Consider the following 20,104-nt stretch of genomic DNA (forward strand, 5'->3'; position numbering starts at 1 on the left):
TTGATTTTTTTTTTTTTTTTTTTTAATTTTTATTTTTAGGTGTCCCGGTCCACGGGCTATTTCGAGCTGCAGCTTAACTCGGTGCGGAATGTAAACGGCGAGTTGTTCAATGGGGAATGCTGCGATGGCACGAAAAGCCCCCAGAACCTGCGCTGTACCCGGGACGAGTGCGACACTTACGTGAAAGTCTGCCTCAAGGAATATCAGGCCAAGATCACTCCGGTCGGACCCTGCAACTACGGATTCGGATCTACTCCCGTGCTCGGTGGAAATATTTTCTATTTGAACAGCAACAAATACTCCCATCAAGGCAGAACCCCCGAGACGGGCAGGATTGTTATTCCCTTTCAGTTTGCGTGGCCGGTAGGTTGATGATCGCGCTATTACCACCTTTCTTTTTTTTTTTTTTTTTTTTTTCTTTTGTTCTACCCCCCCGCGTCAGTTTTGCAGCGGCTGCCCGCTCCCCGTTAAAAGCCGGTGCGCTGCCCGGGCGGGGCTGGCCGCCTCCCGGGGCCGCGGGGCACAGCCGGCGGAGGGTAGGGGTGCGGGGGGTTTGCGCTGCCCGAGGGGCGCGGGAGTCGAGGCGGCCTCACAAGGGGCCGCTGGCGGGGGCGGACCGGGGGTGCCGGCGCCGGGGAGCGGCTGCGGAATGGCCGGTGGCTGCGGACTGACGGGCTGCCGCGCGGACCGCAGGTGCGAGTCGCGGCGGCTTGTGCGTGAAAGAAATTAAAAAAGAAAAAAAAAACCTCAAAATAATAGTGAAAAACCACCCCCCGAACACCGACGCCCGACGGCACCGGCGCACCCCGGGGCGGCCGAGCCCCCTCCGCTCGGCGCAGCGCGGGGCTGCTCCCGGCAGGGGGCGCCGCCGGGCGGCGCGCGCGCGGCGCAGGTGGGGGCGCGGCGGCGGGGCGCGTGCCGCGGCTCGCGAAGGCCGCGGGCTGCCGCCCCTCCTGGGGCGCGGGCGGGGCCGCCCGGCGCGCGCGGCGGCCGTTGGCGCGGGGGCGGGAGGGGCGGGCGGCAGGCGCCGCCCGGGGTGGGGTGGGGGGGGGGGGGGTGTCCCCGGGCGCACGGAGCCCCGACACCTGCGCGGGGGCGGCGAAGGGAGGCTGGAGCTGCCCGCCACCACCACACCCCGGGCACACGAATCGGGAGGGAGCGTCCCAAGCGGAGCCCCGCTCTGATCCTGGCGGAAACCCGATCCGTGCCTCGGCTGTGTGGCGGCGGGAGCTGTGTGCGTGGTGCTGCCCCCGTCCCGCTCTGCCCGTCCCTCGGGGGAGGGTTTCCGTGACCCGCTCCCTAATCCGTTACCTCGGCCCCCCCCGCCCCGTGCGCCGCCTGACCGAGGGGGCACATCCGCAGGGGCTGCCCACCAACGACCTTCCTGCTGCTTTTCGGGGGTGCTGGGTGCGGAGAGGGGCCCGCGCAGGGGGGGAAAGGCCCGGCTGCGGGCAGGTAGGATCCTGCAGGGAGTTTCACGGCTGTTGCTCTCGGCCCTTCCAGATGGGCCACGGGGTGGAAGCTGGCAAGTTGTGAGGCGCTGAGGAACGGGGACGGTGCAGTGCTCAAGAGGGAGATGGCTGTCGGAAGCCCCGCTACCTGCGGATCTGGCACCTGGTGACTAACAGATGGAGTGGTCCTCGCCGACCTCTCCAGATACATAGCTCGCAGGGTCTTTGTTATTTGGAAAACAGCTGCTCGGAATGGTCAGGGACAAAAGCACTTGTATTTTGTGCTGAAGGAAACCAGTCCCCGTAAATCATTAACTTTCTGTGCTGCCAGGGACCCTCCAACCTGATGCTCATGCACCTGAAATTAAAAACTGACTGCTGTTTGGAGGTAGGGGTTTTGCTGGAGTTAGACGGTTAAAAAAATAGTACAACGGATAAATTTCTGTGCACAGAGGTGCTTACATTCTGGTTGCCAGGTTGAGGTGCCTTGATTGCCTTTGTTGGTCCTGTGGCGTGTTGAACTTACAAAGGTTGCTGTTAACGGGTATAGCCAATACCATAAACCCAGGGTATTTGGAACTCTGCTCTTAAGTTATAAGATCAAAGGAAAAATTAAGATTCCTTCTCCTCTTTATTGACCACTTAATACAGGCTTGACAAAATTGTAAACTCTTCAGTAGGAGATTTTGGTAACATTAGCACCTCAAACTTTATCTGCATGAGGAAATAAAGGTAACTTAACTCACATTTTTATTTTGCCAGTTTCTAGTATTGCTACTTGAAACAAGAGGAGAGTTTGATAATCCTTACAACACAGGTCCCTAAGCCCAGCCTTCTTTGGTTTTTCTCTGTTGGAATAAGCACATTCCTACCTTGCAGCTGCCGGATATTGTTGTTCTATGCTCATCAAGTCCTAAGAAAGGCCTGTTTGACCTACCTCTTGCAGGTAAATTACCATAGTGTCTCTAGCATACAGTGCCCTGAGCTGCTGTTTCTTGTATCATTGCCTCTGGCATTTTAAAGGATTCAAAGTCTTTGGTCTTTCTTTCTACTGATTCTTTTTTTTTTTTTTTTCCCAGCTGTTGCAAAGCAGCCTGTAATTTATTTAAACAGTGCCACTGCAGTTTAGTGGGTGGTTGGCTGATTTTTGGAAGGTTTACTGAATACTCTCCCTGCCCACCCTTGATTCTAAAAATAAGCTGTGGAGTAGCTGTACTTTTAAAAACAATCCCTATATTGCAGTCCATGGATGCACTTATGGAAATAAGTCCCTCCTGTGTGTTGTAGTTACGTTTTGAACTCTTGATGTTCGGTCTGTTGGTGAGGAATGCTGCTTCTTTGTCACAACTGTACGTAAGCCATACAGACTCTGCAAGGAGAGGCTTAATTTGTAATGTAGTTTAACACAAGGTTTCTTGAATTAGATTGAGTTCCTGGGTTAGGTTTCAACACCTTGGGGTTATTTCAAAATTACTCTCAAATAATATTTTCTCTCTGCTCAAGTTTGCAAACAAGAAACAATGATATGGACATAGTCTTTTCATGAGGCTTTTTTTTTGCTATGCAACAGTAATTAATTTAATGTTCCTTTATTGAATGTGCTGGGAAGGGAAGAGACTGAAAAGAATCAGAAAGTGTGTCCTTCGCTTATGAAATGAACTTGCCTTGGTGCTGGCAGTGGGGGGAGGAATTATTTCAGTAGTTCTACATTGGATTTTAAGACTGAGAGATCCATCCCTAATGGAAGCCAGGATTGGTATATGTGGGCTTCTTACTGAACCTCATCTGAATAACACCCTCACTTAAGGAGACTAATGTATTAATGTATAAATCGCTTGAGGGAGGTTTTCTTGATGTCTGTTTGCAGTGTCCTGAGCTAACAGTAGCTGTAAGGCAAGTACTGTCTTGAAAGGTATTTTTTTACCTTTGTTTTGTTCTATTGTGGGTGTTTTTTAATTTTTACATGGTAAAATTTTACTCTAAAATTTGGACACTTCTCTCTTCTGTAAGCTGCAGTGCTAGAGTTCAGTGACTTCCACTGTTTGATACAGTGTCAGTTATCCCATTTATTCCTATTTCCTGTCTTTTTTAAAAATATCATTAGTCTGATCTCTGATTTGCAAGAGGAGTTTGGGATATTGCCAAAAAGTTCTTGAAATTGCTACCTTGGGATACATCATCCACAGAAATCTGGCAGTGGGAGAGGCTGAGGAACAGCTAGAACAATACAGCTGTCTTCTTCACCCACCTACCTCACTTTTTTTTTTTTCTTTGCCTGCTGCTGTAAAACTTGAAGCTTAATGCTCATTTGAGACTGTTAACAAACAAATGATGCAATTAAAATTTATGTGCAACTTTAAAACAGAGGAATTCAAGTAGCTTTGAAGAGTTGATTCTGATCACTTACACAGTTTAGGTTTGTTAGTCTTGAGTATTTTTTTTTTCTAGCACAGAGCTGTTTGTTCAAACACTGAAGCTTCAGAAATACCTTGCACATCAATATTTGTCAATAACAAGTTATTTGCAGAACTCCAGATTTGGGCTCAATAGAAGAGGGGTTACTTGAAGGCTGCTTCTAAAGATGATGTTTTAAAGTTATAGGCATTCTACTGGATGTGTTATGTGGAACCATTTTTGATACTCCTTTGTAAGATGGCGTGAAATGGAGTTGTATGTGTGTGGTTTTTCCCTCCACCCGTTCCTTCCCTCAGGGAATTCACAGCTTTTCCTGCCCTGTAAATATTGGTATGCATCCATTACTTCAGTTAATTAGTCATATAGAGGAATTGTTCTGACTAGTTGTGGATGTTGAAAACATTTATTACAGCATACATCACTATCTACCCTCAGCCACTCTGTTTTTGAGATTCTACCGTGACTGACAGTGCAGTATACATATGAGTGTGGTATACTCTGACCTCCACAAGTGAACTTCAGAGTTCAGACCTTGGGGATAAGTAGCAGCAACAAGCAATTTCACTTTATTTTTCCTTGACGCTTAGCTAGAATTCTGTGTACCTATCTGAAGAAGGGGTAGTAGAGGTTCAGGCAGCCCTCACAGATTGGTTGGGTAGAGGGGCGCCTTCCCCACTAGAATGTGGGCAACTCATTTATAACTTTTGTAAGCACTGATCTTAACTTTTTGCTATTTAGTGTGATTGTAGCACCTCTCTCTCAACTTCTCAAGTACTGTTAACTTTCAGGTAGATAAAAATGTGTGAAAGTATATAAATGTAATATCCAGGCTCTGTGTGAGTTTCATCCACATGCAGTCCACATGTGAGTCTCATCCAAATGCCTGGAAGGGTTCAGTCTTGATCTAAAACATACACAGGAGCATGAACCATTAAATAAAGCTGTTGAGAGGATAACTTGGCTGCAGCAGTAGATGTTAAATTTCTTAGAAAGCAACCCCTCCCCTCCCCTGCCAAAACTTGAGCAGGAATACTTGACCTTACAGCTTTATTACTTAATGGGTATGGTGTTCTGTTTGGCACTTTCGGATGTTGTCTGCTTCAGTATAGGACTGTGCATCAAGCTCTCTGTCCTTCTGATTTGAAAAACTGTGTGTCTGATGAAGGTGGTTAGGCCGTGGAAGGCATCTAGCCTCAAAACATGTTATCTGGGATCCTTGGTGCCTGTGTGGAACTAGATAGCCTGACTGTAGGAAATATTCTTGTCTATTTTTGTTTGGCTAGGAGATCTACAGTTGGTCTACTTTTTGTCTTAACACAGCCATCACTACTCTCTGATCAGGATCTTGAGGCTTTGTAATGAAAACATCCTGGATTAGATTACTCCGTGCTCCCTGATAGAGTAAACATGCATCCTGTCAGCTTGAATGACAGCCCAATGTGACAGATATGCTTAAATTAGTCAGGTTAAAGTTAGGCCATTTAGCACTGAAAAAGGTACTTGTACACAGCTGTACCCAAGGAACAGTATGTACACTTTTCTCCTGAAAAAGATCAGAATTTCACAAATGAAGCATCCCCCAGTCATTCACAGCAAGCTTTACGTCTAAATAGTTATTTTTTGCTCCATTGAAACTCCCTTTAAAAGAAAAAAAAAATTACATGCAAACGCACAGTCCCAAGCAAGATCTGAGGACTGGGAACAAGAAATGAGAGCAAGACTTTATACCAAAGTGTAAAATTCATCTGGTGTAGTGATGGGTTGTAATGAACATGCATCACACCTCGTTAGCAGAGGAAATCAGCATGGAAAAAATAATATAGTCGATGCCCATGTATTGATGAACTATATAAATGTTTAATGTCTTATTTCAGCAGCTTAACTTTTTTTTTCCCTGGGTGGAATGCTCTGCTGGTAACACAAAGCTTCCTTTTTAATACTTGACCACTTTCCCTGACCTGCCTCCCCTCCTGAACTTGCTACTTACTTACTGACTCTGCCCAATTGGCTTCTCAGTAGACTCTAGGACTGCTGTGTTAAGTGACGTGCCAGACTGTGTCTTATTTTGACAAAACAACTGCAGTCCTTGTGCTCATGATGCCTTCTCTTTCCTGTTGCAATCCGTGGATAGATATACTGTAGATGAGAAAACAGGGATCTGTGTTTCCTCCGTCTTGGGGAAGTAGATCAGTCTGCTTTCACCTCACTGCTCAATGCTATATTTGCCTTCAGACTTTTTTTGATAAGAAATGAAAGGCTGAGGTTGGGGGAATGCTTTATTATATAAATGAAATCCCTTTTAGTTTCAAGTTACACAAACGCAAAGAGTAGCTTGCAGGTTTTGTTATGTTCTTTCTTAAGATAATCGGGTGATGTTTTAGTGAGTGACTTTAGCAATGCTGGGTAGTGACAACTCCAGTTGATTTCAATAGCAGCTGCAGGTGTCGCCTCTAAAAAAGAATCAAGGCCTTAATGGTGTGCACTTCAGAACCAGTCTTTGAAAAAGGGATTTATTATTGGCATGCTGTGTGTGCCAGCAACTATTTGCAGCTTGCCCAGAATAGAAAGCCTAAAGACTTAAGTTTCATGTAACTATAAGAAATCTGCCTTCTAACTTTAAGCAGAAATGTTCTTTACTCTCTTCATCTTTCATACATTGATGTCACTCAATCTAGAATTTCATATGTCTTTGAAATAAATATTCCTCAGAGGACAGTATTCTGTTAAGTATTTAAGCTTTTGTACCTTAAAGTTCGGGGAGGGGGAGGGTTGAATGTCACAGAGATGGTCAGATAGTAAAGAACACTTCTATTTATACTCCTTGAAAGCTTCCTTAAGTAAACACTTGCTTATTTATTAGAAACAGTGAGGCTGAACTCAAAACTTGCAAACAAATAACCTTACCTCCCAGACACCAAGAGTGGTATGCTTGTACACCTCTTGTCAACTTTCTAATCTTTATTCCAGAAGGTACTCCAGCCAGCCTATCAGTGAAATGCTACACTTAGCCACACAGCTGGTGTGGGCATTAAATCTTGGACTGAAAATGGAATGGATATTAAAGTAGTCAGGATTACTCTTACACTAGAGGATACGAGCTGGAGAGGAGGGCGAGGTAGAAACAGAGCACGTTTAATTCACCACAGGCTTTGTAGCACTCTTTGGCCTGTTTGAAGATGTTTGAAACACTATTTTTCTCAAAAATTAAAAAAAAGTCTGCTTGCGAAGTGTCTACTAAAGACCTGACTCCCTGTAGCCTTAATCTTAAACGATCAGGTTTATCTTTAACATGGTTGGTTGGGGTAAAACCATAATCAGTTTCATTTATATCAGACTTGTGATGTTTGACCTAATTAAGCTGTGTTAGAGTCATAGAATAGTTTGGGTTGGAAGGGACCTTTAAAGGCTGTCTAGTCCAGTCCCTGTGCAAGGAGCAGGGACATCTCCAACCAGGTCAGGTTGCTCAGAGCTCCATCCAACCTGGCCTTGAATGTTTCCAGGGATGGGGCATCCATCACCTCTCTGGGCAACCTGTGCCATTGTTTCACCACTCTCAGTGTAAAAAAAAAAAGTCCAGTCTGAATCTACCTTCCTCTGGTTTAAAAATGTTACTCCTTGCCCTATCACAACAGGCCCCGCTAAACAGTTTCTCCCTGTCTTTCCTTTAAGCCCCCTTTAGGTGCTGGAAGGCCGCTATGAGGTCTCCCTGGAACCTTCTCTTCTCCAGGCAGAACAGCCCCAACTCTCTCAGCCTGTCCTCGTAGGCGTGTTCCTGCTGTATTGTAGACTTTCTAAGAAATTCTGTGAAGTTCCAGGAAATCTGTTGCTGTAGATATTGAGAAGCTTTGTGTTGTGAAAGCTACCTTCTGTATTTGACACTACTGCTTGTATTGCATGCACAAGTCCATCTCACTTTAAGTTGCTATTAGAGTTCACTGTTCAGTACAAAAGCTGCAAAAAATTAAACTTCTGTCAAGCAATAAATAATGTGAAACTACTGTCTTCTGGATATAAAAAATGTCCAAAACAGTTAAGCACATTTTTAATGTTTGTAATTAATAAATTATCACAACGTTTTTCTTGTATGAGAAGGATTGTGTTTGAGACAGATATGCAAGGTAAATTATGGTTTGGTTTTTTGGTTTTTTTTTGTTGTTTTTTTAAACATTTAAAATTACTTTCTTTTGTTCTATTCCTGTGGGCCCCTCTTTTGAGCAATGCCATCGAGTCACTACGTGTAGGTGAAATGACTGGAATTCATCCTTTCTGTGTAGTCTGACTCCTTCACTTGTTTTTCCTGTAGGTGCTGCTTTGTGTGAGTGTTGGCTCTGAAATATATGCTATGAATGTACTTTAGAAACTACTCTATTAAGTTAATAAAGCAGCTCTGATCACATCGTATACTTAGTCATCTGCAGAAGCTTTAAATTACTGTGTACCTGAAAGCTTCCCTCCCTCCTCTTCTGAAAACAAGGCCAATGTTTTGTCAACTCTGTGTGGGTCCTATTTGCATTGCATACTCTGGTTCAGAGCTTCTCAGCCTACTGAAGAGACTAAAAAGGGAGGGTCACTCTCCTACTAACACATCAATTCACTTTCCCTTGGTCCTCTCCCATTCTAGCTGATAGCAATCCTTGGATCTGGAAGGAGCTTGGGAGCAGCAATTTGGAAGGAGAGAGGCTGCTTCAAGGAGTAAGGAATAAGGGTATACTGACATTGCTTCCGGCTCCTTAATGGTTAGCCAGATGCTTACCCAAAGGATAGTTGCTATTGTTCTGTGGCAGTAACTCCACCATTCTCTTCCTCTTCACTCTGATACGCCTTTGGGCTTGTTGCGAGAAAGTTGCTCTGGCTTCTGGTTAGTGGGTGTCTAAAACTGGTTGATCTTTGGCCAGAGGTGATTGCTGGCAGTACTGTCAGCCATATCCAGTTGGTGGCTTTTGAGCTGTGAGAAGGTGGACGTATAATCTCACTGCTCCCCCGTTCCCCTGCCACTTCCCCCACGGTTGGGGAATGAACCAGTATGGATGATGAAGTCCATCTGTGCTAGGTCATGTCGGGCATCTGCTGAACTTCCACCTCCCATAGGGTGATGGGACCCTCTTGGAGCTGCTGCCTTCCCTTGTATGCCCAGGGAGACCTGTCAGAAGGCAGAGAGCTGGAGAGTGCTGTGTGATGGTTCTCATGTAGATCATCTTGAGTCAGGGAGGAGTGGCTACCCCTGATTTAACCATAGACTCTTGGTGTCTTTGCTTGCTGTATAAGGAAAAATATTCTGCATAAAACTTAATGTTCAAGACTGCAGTCTTAAGTGGAGACTATCCTATGTCCATCAGTGTTATGGATGAGCAATGATGCTAGACTAGGACTGAACAAATGAGCTTATTTTTCAGTTATTTAAATACCTTTGGCTTTTTTTATTCTGTTCTGATGGCCAGAGTTTTGCTTAAAGATACTCGATTTTAGAAATCCAATGTGTGCAACACAGGAGATAAATTTCAGCATCACCAAAGATTTAAATACCATCCAGCTCTGAGACAAATGCTTGCTGTTTACCTGAAATGTCTCTGCTGCTGCTTTTGATATTAAGCATTTTTCTTGTAATTCTATTTGGAGAATGTTTTACTGTTATAAAATCTTGTTGTTTGAGTAGAGCTGTATCTTGTGTTCCTTTATTAAACTTTATTCCCAAGATCACTTTTTTTAGGCTTAGCCTGTGTTTTCTATAAAAGGGAGGAAACTTAAAGGTTTATTTTATTAATTGTGGTTTCAGATACTAAATAAAGTGTAAAAAAGCATATTTGACATGAAGATCTTCTGATAACAAGTGCTAAGAGGAACTCTCAGCTGAAACACATAGTAAGCATGGATTTTTATCTGTGGTTGAAATTACTGTTTGCTCCTCAACAGCAGTTAGAATGCTATATTAGATGGAAGGGGCAAGGCATTTCAAGGCTAAATGACAATCTTAGTCTTACTTGATTAGAGCTTGCAGAGGTTGCTAAGAAACAGCCTAATAGTCCTTGAGTAACCAATTATATGCCCCTTGGACAGATGCACAGGTGCTCATTCTCTGAAGTTTTTTTTTTTTTTAAATCTGAGATAAGACTGGAGTATTAGTACATAAACTGCAATCTGTTTACATCCTGCTTCGGGCTTGAAAGTCCTGATTATATATATTTTGCTCCCAGCAGGGTGTGTTCTGGTGTTTTCTGTTCAGTATGCTACTATTACACTTAAATTGTTCTTGTGATGCCTCTTCTACTGCCAAATAGGCCACTAGGTCTATAATCTCTCCAATGTAGCATACTCTGAACATTCCAGCCTGAGTAACTTAAAGCATCTAAAATTTGAATTGGATAAATTCTACATTTCTGGACTTCAAATGAGTAGGCAATGCTAATGTTGATGCAGTATCCTACATTTGGGAGGAAAATGCTAGTTTTGGGTAGAGGTAGCTTTCTTTACTCCTTCTGAAGCAGTTCAATACATGCAAATTGTACTGAAATATCGTAAGAGCTGGCAGTTAACCTAAAACATCAAATAGGCTTCTTTAAGTGTGGTTTGGTTTTTTTGTTTGTTTTTGTTTTGTTTTTGTTTCCCCCCTCCCCCCGAATGTGTATAGTTCTGTTTATAGCATTGTAAAATTGAAGTATCTTCCTTAAAACACAATCTACATTTTTAATGTTAAAAGATTCAGGACTCAGCTGGAAAACTTAAGTTGCAATTAGGGAGCTTGTTGATACTTGGAAGGCTTGACTGACATGTGCTTTAAGCAGTAAATTGAGAAATATGTAAATAGCTTAATTATTGATGTATTCCAATTGACACTGAAGTAGAAGTCTTAGAGCGTGCAATTTTTGGTACCATTTACTATTCTTCCTATTGTTTGAGGACCATTTTAATAGCACTGGTCTGGTAATGTGCTGCTGCTTAATAGATTTTAGTGGCAGTTCCTTTCTCTTACACCATGTACAAAAAAAAATAGATGCTTTTGATAGTTCTAATTCTCTTTTACATTACAGTAACATGATTTTCCTTATATCACAACATGGACTTTTTACTGTAACTGGCTGCATGTAATCAGCAAAGTCTAGAAGTCAAACCATGTTTACTTGAACTGTTAAGAGCAAGTATAGCTATCTGCTGCTCCTCACTAATGACTGGTTTTTGTACACAGCAATGAGTTGATAGCACCTCTTGTGTTGGTTTTAAACTGTTGTTTAAACCATATGTTTATATATAGGCGCAAAATGTTTTAGTGTTGTATTTGGCTGTTGGAGAACTTTGTAGGACAGAGCATTGTTTTCATGATTCGTCCACACAGACCACTGGTCGCTTCTGTCAGAAAGCGAGGAAGGGAAGGAAGTAGAGAAATTGAAATGTTTAGACTTGCTTATACACTTAAGGTGTTGGTTGTCAAATATTTAGTGCTCCTTCAGTGCCTTCTGATGTTTGCCGTTAAGCTGTGATAACTTCAGGGTTGTATGGTTTATAGCTTGTAGTCACTTCACATCTCTTCTTGCTCTGTAAGAGGTGAAGGGTAAAGTGGTTGGTGAAGCCTAGCTGGTGACAATTCTTTAGAGGTTAATTCCCAGAATTCAATTCATTTTTTTTCTAACACTGCATGTCATGGACTTAGTGCAGACTGTCAGAATGTAACTGTCACAGGGCTTAGAAGACCGAACTGTTGCATATTGACAGATCTTCTTAAGCTGTTTGTATCTGCTCCCATATCACTGCAAATGTAAGGTAAATAAAGTAAGCTTTAGCTGGCAGGAAAAGATAGTCTTGGCTTGTGGCATTATTATCACTGATAATTTGCTTGTCCCGAAGGCCTTAGGATGGATTTTCAAGATTTGGTAGTCTGTGAAACTTCAGCTTTCCAAGGAATCTGGAGAAGACAGAACAGCAGAAGTGTCAGTGGCAAATAAAGTACTAAAGAAATTGAAAAGCATCACTAATACACATTCTTCAGTTATGAGTCCATCCTTGAGCTCGAAAAATTTCTTTTAATTGGTTTCTTTTAACGATAGCTTACTTTACATGGCTTCATTCTATTCTCCATTGATACTCACCCTTATGAGGAATGCTGTAACACTGGTGCACACCAGAGAAGTAGCTAGGGGTCAACAATGAAATAAACTTGAAGACTTGCTCAGTTCATCTCCATTTCATAGCTTCCAGATCCATGGCAGTGGGGGGAGAAGGAAAAAAATAGAGAAGCGCTCTTAATTCACTTTCTTAGAGTAAATTTACAAGGCAAGTGCCTGCTTTCAATGGTTGTTCCATGTACTTTGCTACACTTACTACAGAGCTTTCCTTCCAAAGGGTGCCAATTTGTGGGTTTTGTCTGATTTGTAATAATATAAAGCTATATCATATCCCCTCCAATTTACATTAATCTGAAAGATATAATTTGATATTAGAGTTCTAATGCTGCTTTGTCATGGTGGAATTGATCAAGTTTTAGTTACCATATGGTAAATAGGTGCTTTGGGATTGTAGGCTACATATCCTGTTGTATGCTCCATTTATTTGCTGCTGTAAGCAGTTCATTTTTAATAGTACTTAGATACAGTGTAGTGGTTGGTTCTGCAAGCATGCGATAAAGACTTACTGTAGCCACAGAGCAGTGTTCAGAAGATTCAGTCTTGCTGCTGGAATATGATACAAGCATTTGTTTCAGGAACATGTTTATAAAGTTATATTTTTTTCACAACTAAACTCTGGTGCTCCAATGTATATTTAACTAAGTGTGCACGTATGTGTGCAGAATCCTTGTTTAATCCTTTATCCAAGTTCCTTGTGTGTATGAAAATGAAAAAACTTACACCATCTCTTACAGTGGTTACTTATTTTTCTACTCAACTTATTGATATAAATTTATGGAGAACAGCAAGATACAGATGTAGCTTTGGTTGTCTGCAGTGTCTTGGTTAAGAGAGCTGAAGAGATTGTAATGCAAGGTGAGCAGCTATCTATGAAGTTGAAATAAGATGGTATTTTTTTCTGTTTCTTTCTCTGCCAGCCTCTTTAGCATGTGCAGAAATTAAAAACTGTGTTGATGTTTAGTTTGGGGCTGAAATGAAGGATAGTTGAAGTGCGTTATGCCCTTTTTTCTGGGTTAATGATACTTCTGTTACTAGCCATGAGGAAATCTGTGATCTATTTGATAAGTCTCTTGTGAAAATGTGAAGTTCAAATTGACTGAAACTGTTGCGCCAGTCGTGTAGCCGTTAAACCTAGAACTTTGTGTTCCTTACGGTGAAAAGGCCTATGATGATACCTGTGCTCAGAGCTAACACCATTGGAGAAAAATGATGCATCTTGTCTGGAGCTATAGGTATGTTTGATCAGTGAGCTGCGGCTACCACTGTGGGCCAGCAAAGCCTTCACTTTGCTTGCCATCTTTCAAATGTGACTGATACTGCCCAACTAGCTCTAGAGTTGGACAGGACTGATGAGAGAGTTGAAGAGGACTTAGAAAAACACTGCCCTTACTTCCGTGCTCCCTCAGGAGCAGAGGTTGAGTATGGGCCTCTCCTCTTCCTAGGGCAAGACACCTAGGCTCATTAGTTTGAATTGGTTTTGTGGGCATGTGCTGCTTTTTTTTTTTTTTTTTTTTTCCAGAAACAAAGGGAAAGACTGCAGTGCTATCAACAGCTAACGTTATTTAAAAGAGTTAAGATTAAAACACTACTCTCTCTTCCTGGGAAATTTGCAAACATAGAACTTCAAGGCATACCTATTTTTTTCCATATTTGCCTACCTTCTTAGTATGCATATTTCCAATGCTAAAGAGAGTGCATGCAGGTGTTCAGTGTTTAGAACAATAATTAAAGTATGTTATTACACAGTTAGTTTAATTCCCTCTTGACTCAAAGTTGAAATTATAATGATGCATGGCTTGAAGTGCCCAGAGGACACTAATATCCATGCCACACGGAGCACAGAGGGGAGGGGAAGAGCAGTATTAATCACTAGTTTCACCTTTGAATTCTAAATATTAGCATAAAACAGGTCTTGCACTAACCATTAATGGGTCTTCATGGATGTTACAGACACTTCAAAAGAGACAATCTAGCTACATTTTCATTAATGTAACAAGAAAGTGTAGATATAATGGGCTTAATTTATCTTGGACTTCTTCCAAAACTTTAGGAAAAGAGTAGGACGTGGATACTTGGTTAATATCAAGTTTGTCTGAAACAGTTGAAAGGTGGTAGCAAGGCTGAAAGCTTCATCTTAAATCTAATAAAATGATGTTAAGATGGTACCCAACTGTGTGCATGGTATTGTACACATCTCTTTCTAAAAGGCTTTTTTCTCTGTTCTCTAATTTCATCAATATTTTTCTTCTGTTCTTTCCTATTGAGTTAACTCTGTGGATTTCTGGAAACTGCTAGTGCTAGTGTCAGCTGTGGTGAAGAGAGCTGTATCTTAATAGCTGTGAAGTCATGAAAGTGTCCAAGGTGTAAATAGCTTGGGTTTTTTCCTTTTATGCAATGATCAGGCAAAATGTCTATTGAAACTTAATCCTGTGACCCTTTATCTAAAACAGTGTGTTCTGGTAGGTTTCTGACTTTTTCTTGTCCACTAAAATCAGATGCTAGTGGAGTAACATCTGCTGGAGTTGCTGCTGTTTTTCTCTTCTGTATAACTTCTGATTTAATCTCAATTAAAAATCAACTCCTTGTGTTCCTGTAGGGTGGAAGGGAACGCTATTGTTTGAGATTTTAGCAGATTTGCAGGGTTGATGCACGTGGGATTAATTTCACTTTTCCTTCCTACTACTTCTGCTCTAGAACTGTCAAAAAGAGAAACTAAATCTGAGGAGGTTATGGTAGGTTCTGCTGTTTGAGAGACAGGCACAATACAAACTATGGCACTTGTTTGACTACCCTCAGGTAAACTAGTAGAATGTTGTCTCTTCTTTTTGTATGGTTGTACTATAGCATTCCAAATTCTATTGTTTTAGTTGCTGTTATATTTAAGAGTTTTGTTTTGGTAATTGGCTGGCTTTTCTACTACTTAATTTCTTCTAAGGTATAGAAGGAAAGCTTGCTGATACTGTTTTGTCTCCTAGTTTGCTTTCCAGAAAACCTCATTGGAACAAGCGTACTAAAACCTGTGTCAAAGGAAAATCAAAGATCAGTTAACTTTTTTTAATCGGATTGTGTAAAGGCTTAGTGTACAAAGGTGTGTTAGGCAAATTAACTTGCACGGCGGAGCTGTGGCAGGGAAGGATGACTAATGCTGCTTCTTAGCACTAGTATTGGCTCATCATTAGTGTTCTGCGCTCATCATTAGTGCTCTGACCAGCTATTGGAAAAAAAAGTGACAAGCAAGATGACTTGTTAGGACTCTGTTTTCAAGTGGATTTTACTTTGTGTACGTATCATCCTTCTTTATAGTGCCAGTTGTTCTTCCACAGTGGTCACATATGAAGAAAGCATTGCAGTGCTCAGGCATCTGTGGAAGGGCTGGCAGTTGTGAGATGCTGTCCTTTTTGAGGCCTGTTTTCTGCATGCCTAAAGCTCTTTGTGGGACGCTAGGTCTCCGTCCAGCAGAACTAAGGATCGCCTCCAAGATGCAGGCAAAAGCTGCCGGGCTCTTTGCAGATTGGAATGCATGTGGTGGAGTGGACTTCCTTTAAGTAGAAGAAAAACAGTTTTACTGAATTGTTGTATGATATTGAGTTTCTGTAAGTCTTTTCCCATGACTTGTTAGAGATGTGAAGGACAAGATCTTCTGTGGGTACTGACCAAAATGTTTAAGGATTTTTTTTTCTTCCCTACTGGACAGTGTGCAAAAATTCAAATAAAAAAGTTTAACTGAAATAAATTTACCTCAGTAGGTATGGCTCCAAAAAGCCTGTGATGTCTTAATTCCTTCTTTCTCACCCTGTTCCTTTTGGTCTAAAATGTGTTTCCTGAGGTCTCTAAGGATTCTAGTTTGGCTCAAATTCTGACTCTGTGTTGTCTGAGCCCTGGACTGAGCCTATAGTGACTTCCAGGTACATAGCTACTGAAGCAGATCCAAAGGGCTCAGTATTTATATCTTACTGTTTGTCAGAGTACTGTAGGTATCCATGCAGAGTATCTAGGAGCATCTATTAGAAATCTGGGCAATCAAGCCAGCCTGCTCTGAAGAGACTGGTGGTTCTTCCTGTCATTTCTGGCTGGGATCTTGAGTAATGACAAGGATTCCTTACAACATTTGAAAGTAGGTTTTGTGGACGGAAGTGTTGCATTTGAGGTGGTCCAGTCAAATTAGGGAAACTTCTGCAGTAACTCTGTGACTTTTTTACTTTTTTTTTTTTTTTCCCCCCCCCCTTCCAGCTTTAAAGTTCTGACATTACTTCTTTCTTATTAACTGGTATTTCCAGACTGTCACAGATGCTCATGCCTTCTCAGCTTTTGTGCCAGTCATGCTAACCTAATCTTCACCCTTCCTAATCTATTCTTCCTCTAATTCCTCCTGGAGAATGTAAGTGATGTTCCTTCTTATAGACACTGGTTCCTGAGAGACTGAGAGGGTCTGGCTTTTAATAGGGGTGGTATTTCTTGCTTGTGCTTCAGCTTGTGTGGAAGAACATGTCTGTCTGAAACTGTGACACTTGGCATAGCAACATACATAGGCAGTGCAGAATCACTTTCTTAGTGGAGTAAGAGTAACTAGGAATAGCACTAGCTTTTATCTGTGTTACATAGTTGCCATTGGGGATTGATTTTGACTGTAAGTAGAATAGCTAGAGTTTGGAGTTGAATTGCCCAATTATTTCAGTTACCTTTCTGTGTAGACCTCAATTTAGTCTTCCCCAAGACAAATACTGGTTTTCTTACAGGTAAACATGGATTTTTATCACAAATGAGACAAATTATTGTGTGAAAAATATCTATAAAATCAGTAAGCCTGGTATTTCATTTGAAAATTTTCAGTCTTCAGTAAGTTAATAAATGATAAATGCTTGCTGTGTTTGTGCATTTCTCTTTTCTTGCCTTGGATGACAGGATATTCTGCTTTGTGTCTCCTGACTTAATCACTCTTAAAAGACTGTCTGGAGTGCATTTTCGTCAGAGGAAGTTTCCAGTTCCCAGTTAATATCTAGCTTTTTTTTTTTTTTTTCCTCCTGAGTAGCATTTCTTGGATCTACTGCAGCAAGTATGTGGCTTGCTATGCATCTATTGCATTACATGGTTTGATTTTTTTTTTTTGCAGTCATTTCATGTGACATTTCAGTATTGCAGAAAAGAGAATCTTGATTAGATTTTTTTCAATTATGGCTACTTCTGTCATGGCTTTCAAAGCGGAGTTCTTGAGGTATAATTATAAATCTTGTTCAGAACTGGTTTTTGGTTTTTTCTGACTTCCCTTTTTTTCCCTTCTAACTTTGCTTGGTCACAATTTTGATTACACTGAGACAAATGCTAATGGCCTGGGCAGCATGCAAGATTCTACAGTATAATTATTTTTTTTTAGCGGTCTCTTGTCTTAACATCAGCCATCAGAGGAAGTCAAATACTTGCTTCAGAGCAGCACTTATACTGAAACCAGAATTCAGGGAATGTAAGCATATGTTAATGGAAGTCTAAGGGCAAGAATATGGAAAACCTTTCTTTCTCCCAAGCTTTGTTTTCAACCTGGAAACTTCCTGAACTAGTTGTGATTGTCTCTATTTGTGCCAGTTTGCCCTTGGACCCACAAAGCTCTTAAAACCACTTTGCCCTTAGGCAACCTGTGTAACATTTTGCCAAGCCTTGCATGAAGTGCCATCTTCTCGTATTTTTTTTCTTCTGACCGTGGCTCCTATTAGCTTAATTTTATGCCCTTTAGTTCTTGTCAAGAATAAGAAAATCTATGATCTATTCCTAACCATCCCCAGTGCCCTTTATAGATTTCTATCACATACTGTAGTTGTCTCTCTTCCAGGTTGAGGCATTTTGACTAGCTTTTTTCATTCCTTTTGTGGAAATCATCAGTTCAGTGTTATTTCTTGTTGCCTTTCTCTGGACCTTTGATTTCTAACATTCCCTTTCTTGGGGGATGCTGTTCATCCTATCTCTTGGAAGAACCACTGTGCTGCTTCCCTGCACCTTCAATTACAGAATCACACAGTGGCATAACACTGAATGTCTTTTTCCTTGTTTTTCCCCCCTGTTCTCTAGCCTCCCCTTCTAACCAGGGTGCGACTTCCAACTGACTTCTGAATATTAAATAGTCAAGACATGGACAGCAATGGAAAGCAGATCTCTTGATCAAAGGACTTATGTTGAGCTTGTGAAGGGAACCCGCTTAGCTAGAAACAAACTGTCTTTGGTGGATTGAAGGAGTAGCTGTTGATGGAATTGACAAGTCACAAGATGTGTTTTGTGAAACCTTGCTTATCGATACAAATTTGCCCAGAACAACAGAGTCGCAAGTGCCATTAACTCAGGATTATATGAGGCTCTCAGAATATGTGTTTATGTTCAGCAAAATCGGAAGCTTAAATGACAAGATTTGAAATGTTGTATTCCCTTTGCACCAATGGTCACAAAGAATTTGTAAAGATACCATGGAAAGATGAAGAAATCATTGGTAAGATTAAACTGTGTATATGTTAGTCTAAGAGCTGGTTTCAAGACCTCCTGGAATGCCACTATTCTAGTCACTAGGATAAAATTGTAGTTGCTGATAATTCACTGAAGATTAAATTGATTTTTTTTTTTTTTCTTGAGCATTATGCTTGCTCAGCCAGTTGGCAAAAAAAAATAAAAATCTGTTACTGGTGATATATAGGTCAGTTTTATAAACAGATACTTTTGTTAAGACTTGTGATATGCAGGAAGTGCCTAGAGGTGGCATAGGCAGAAGGCATTTGCAGTAAAATAGAAGTGCTTCCACAAAACTGGTAAATGTGATAGCTGATAGCTTGGAGTGGTATTAAACACAGATATTTTTCTATTTTCTTGCTGGAAAGTCTCAGCAGAGGCAAGTTATCTCAGAAGTCCTTGTACCTGAGTAGCTAAGTTTTCACTGATGGGCTTCTTTTTGTTTAGTTCTGGAAGTATAAGGAAAATAAATTATTTGGAAGCCAATCCTGTGGTGTTTGTTCAAATGTAAGTGAACACAGTTGACAGCTCGGACTTCAGAGTTGGAAGTAAATCTCCCTGAGTACATCAGAGGTGTGTATATGCTGGAATCAGGCGAGGGGTGATGGAGTGGGGTGGGGATGAATAGCAGATAGCTATAAAAAGCAGAGGCAGGAATTGCTTCTATTCCACAGGACTAGTATTGCTGCTGTGCATGTAATGGTGAGTGAAAGGCACTGCTTTAAAAGAGGGATGGGCTCTTCTCAAAACTTCTGTGAGCAGAGAGTAGCTACCAGATCAGCTTTTCTTTAGATAAGTCCTGACATGACTGCTGCTGGGTCAGACCTCCTGCAGTTTTTCTAAGAAGCTAATGACTTGCTTCTGGCACTGTGAAAGCTGTTAGTGAGGTGCATGCTTCCCATGTACTCAAGGAGGATGCTGCTCTGGCTACTGTCAAAGGTCAGGGCCAGTACTGAGGTACTGGGAACAAATACTCTTAGGACTTGTCATTTGTCGCAAGATTGAATGAGCTGAGATTTGCTTTGAGTTTCTGTCTAGGGTGCTAAGTTACAAGAAGGTTGCGGAGTCTGTCTTCTGATGGTTTAGCTTCTCATACGATGGGTCTCCAGAGAGCTTTTTCTTTGCTCTGTATGTGGTCTGAGGTGACTGCATTAATGTTCTCCTCTATTCAGAGACATGGCATTTTGGCCTGTTGTCAGCTACCAGAAAATGGGTCATTGTTTCTACAGGCATTGGCTAAAACCAGTACATGACTTCAGATGAGTTTTAGAACTCCACAGCTAAAATGTTTGCTGTCCCATGATGTATCAAGACCCCCTCACATCAAGAAACTCCTGTTGCACTGTGCCAATCACTGTGCTCTGAATGCACAGGATCAGAGTATTTTCAAACCTTCAGTTGAAGAGCATCCTACAGATATATCATCTGGTAAAGTATGTCATGATTTAGTAGTTTGATTGCCGTGGAGAGAGGCAGGCTATGCTCCTGTTTCACAAAGCACCTGGCACTGCCAAATAGATTTTGTAATACCCCTTTGAGTTCCTCCTTGAAGTCATTTATCTTCTAGATGCATACAGCTGTTTGGTAGGATTATTCCACCTAGTTGCTGGGTAACTTTCTTCAACTGGAGGTGAGTCTCTA

At 41.6% G+C, this 20,104-nt stretch overlaps 1 protein-coding gene across 1 annotated transcript in view; it reads left to right on the forward strand.

Moving 5' to 3' along the window:
- The window catches only part of JAG2 (jagged canonical Notch ligand 2), a 71,499-nt gene that overhangs the window by 392 nt on the left and 51,003 nt on the right, over positions 1-20,104 (forward strand). The window contains exon 2 of the mRNA XM_086749709.1: positions 40-363. Within this exon, the coding sequence (XP_086605835.1) occupies positions 40-363 (324 nt within the window). The remainder of the gene's footprint in view (positions 1-39; positions 364-20,104) is intronic.

Source organism: Chlamydotis macqueenii, chromosome 5 (assembly GCF_036417535.1).
Source record: "Chlamydotis macqueenii isolate bChlMac1 chromosome 5, bChlMac1.mat, whole genome shotgun sequence".
Classification (NCBI taxonomy): Eukaryota; Metazoa; Chordata; class Aves; order Otidiformes; family Otididae; genus Chlamydotis; species Chlamydotis macqueenii.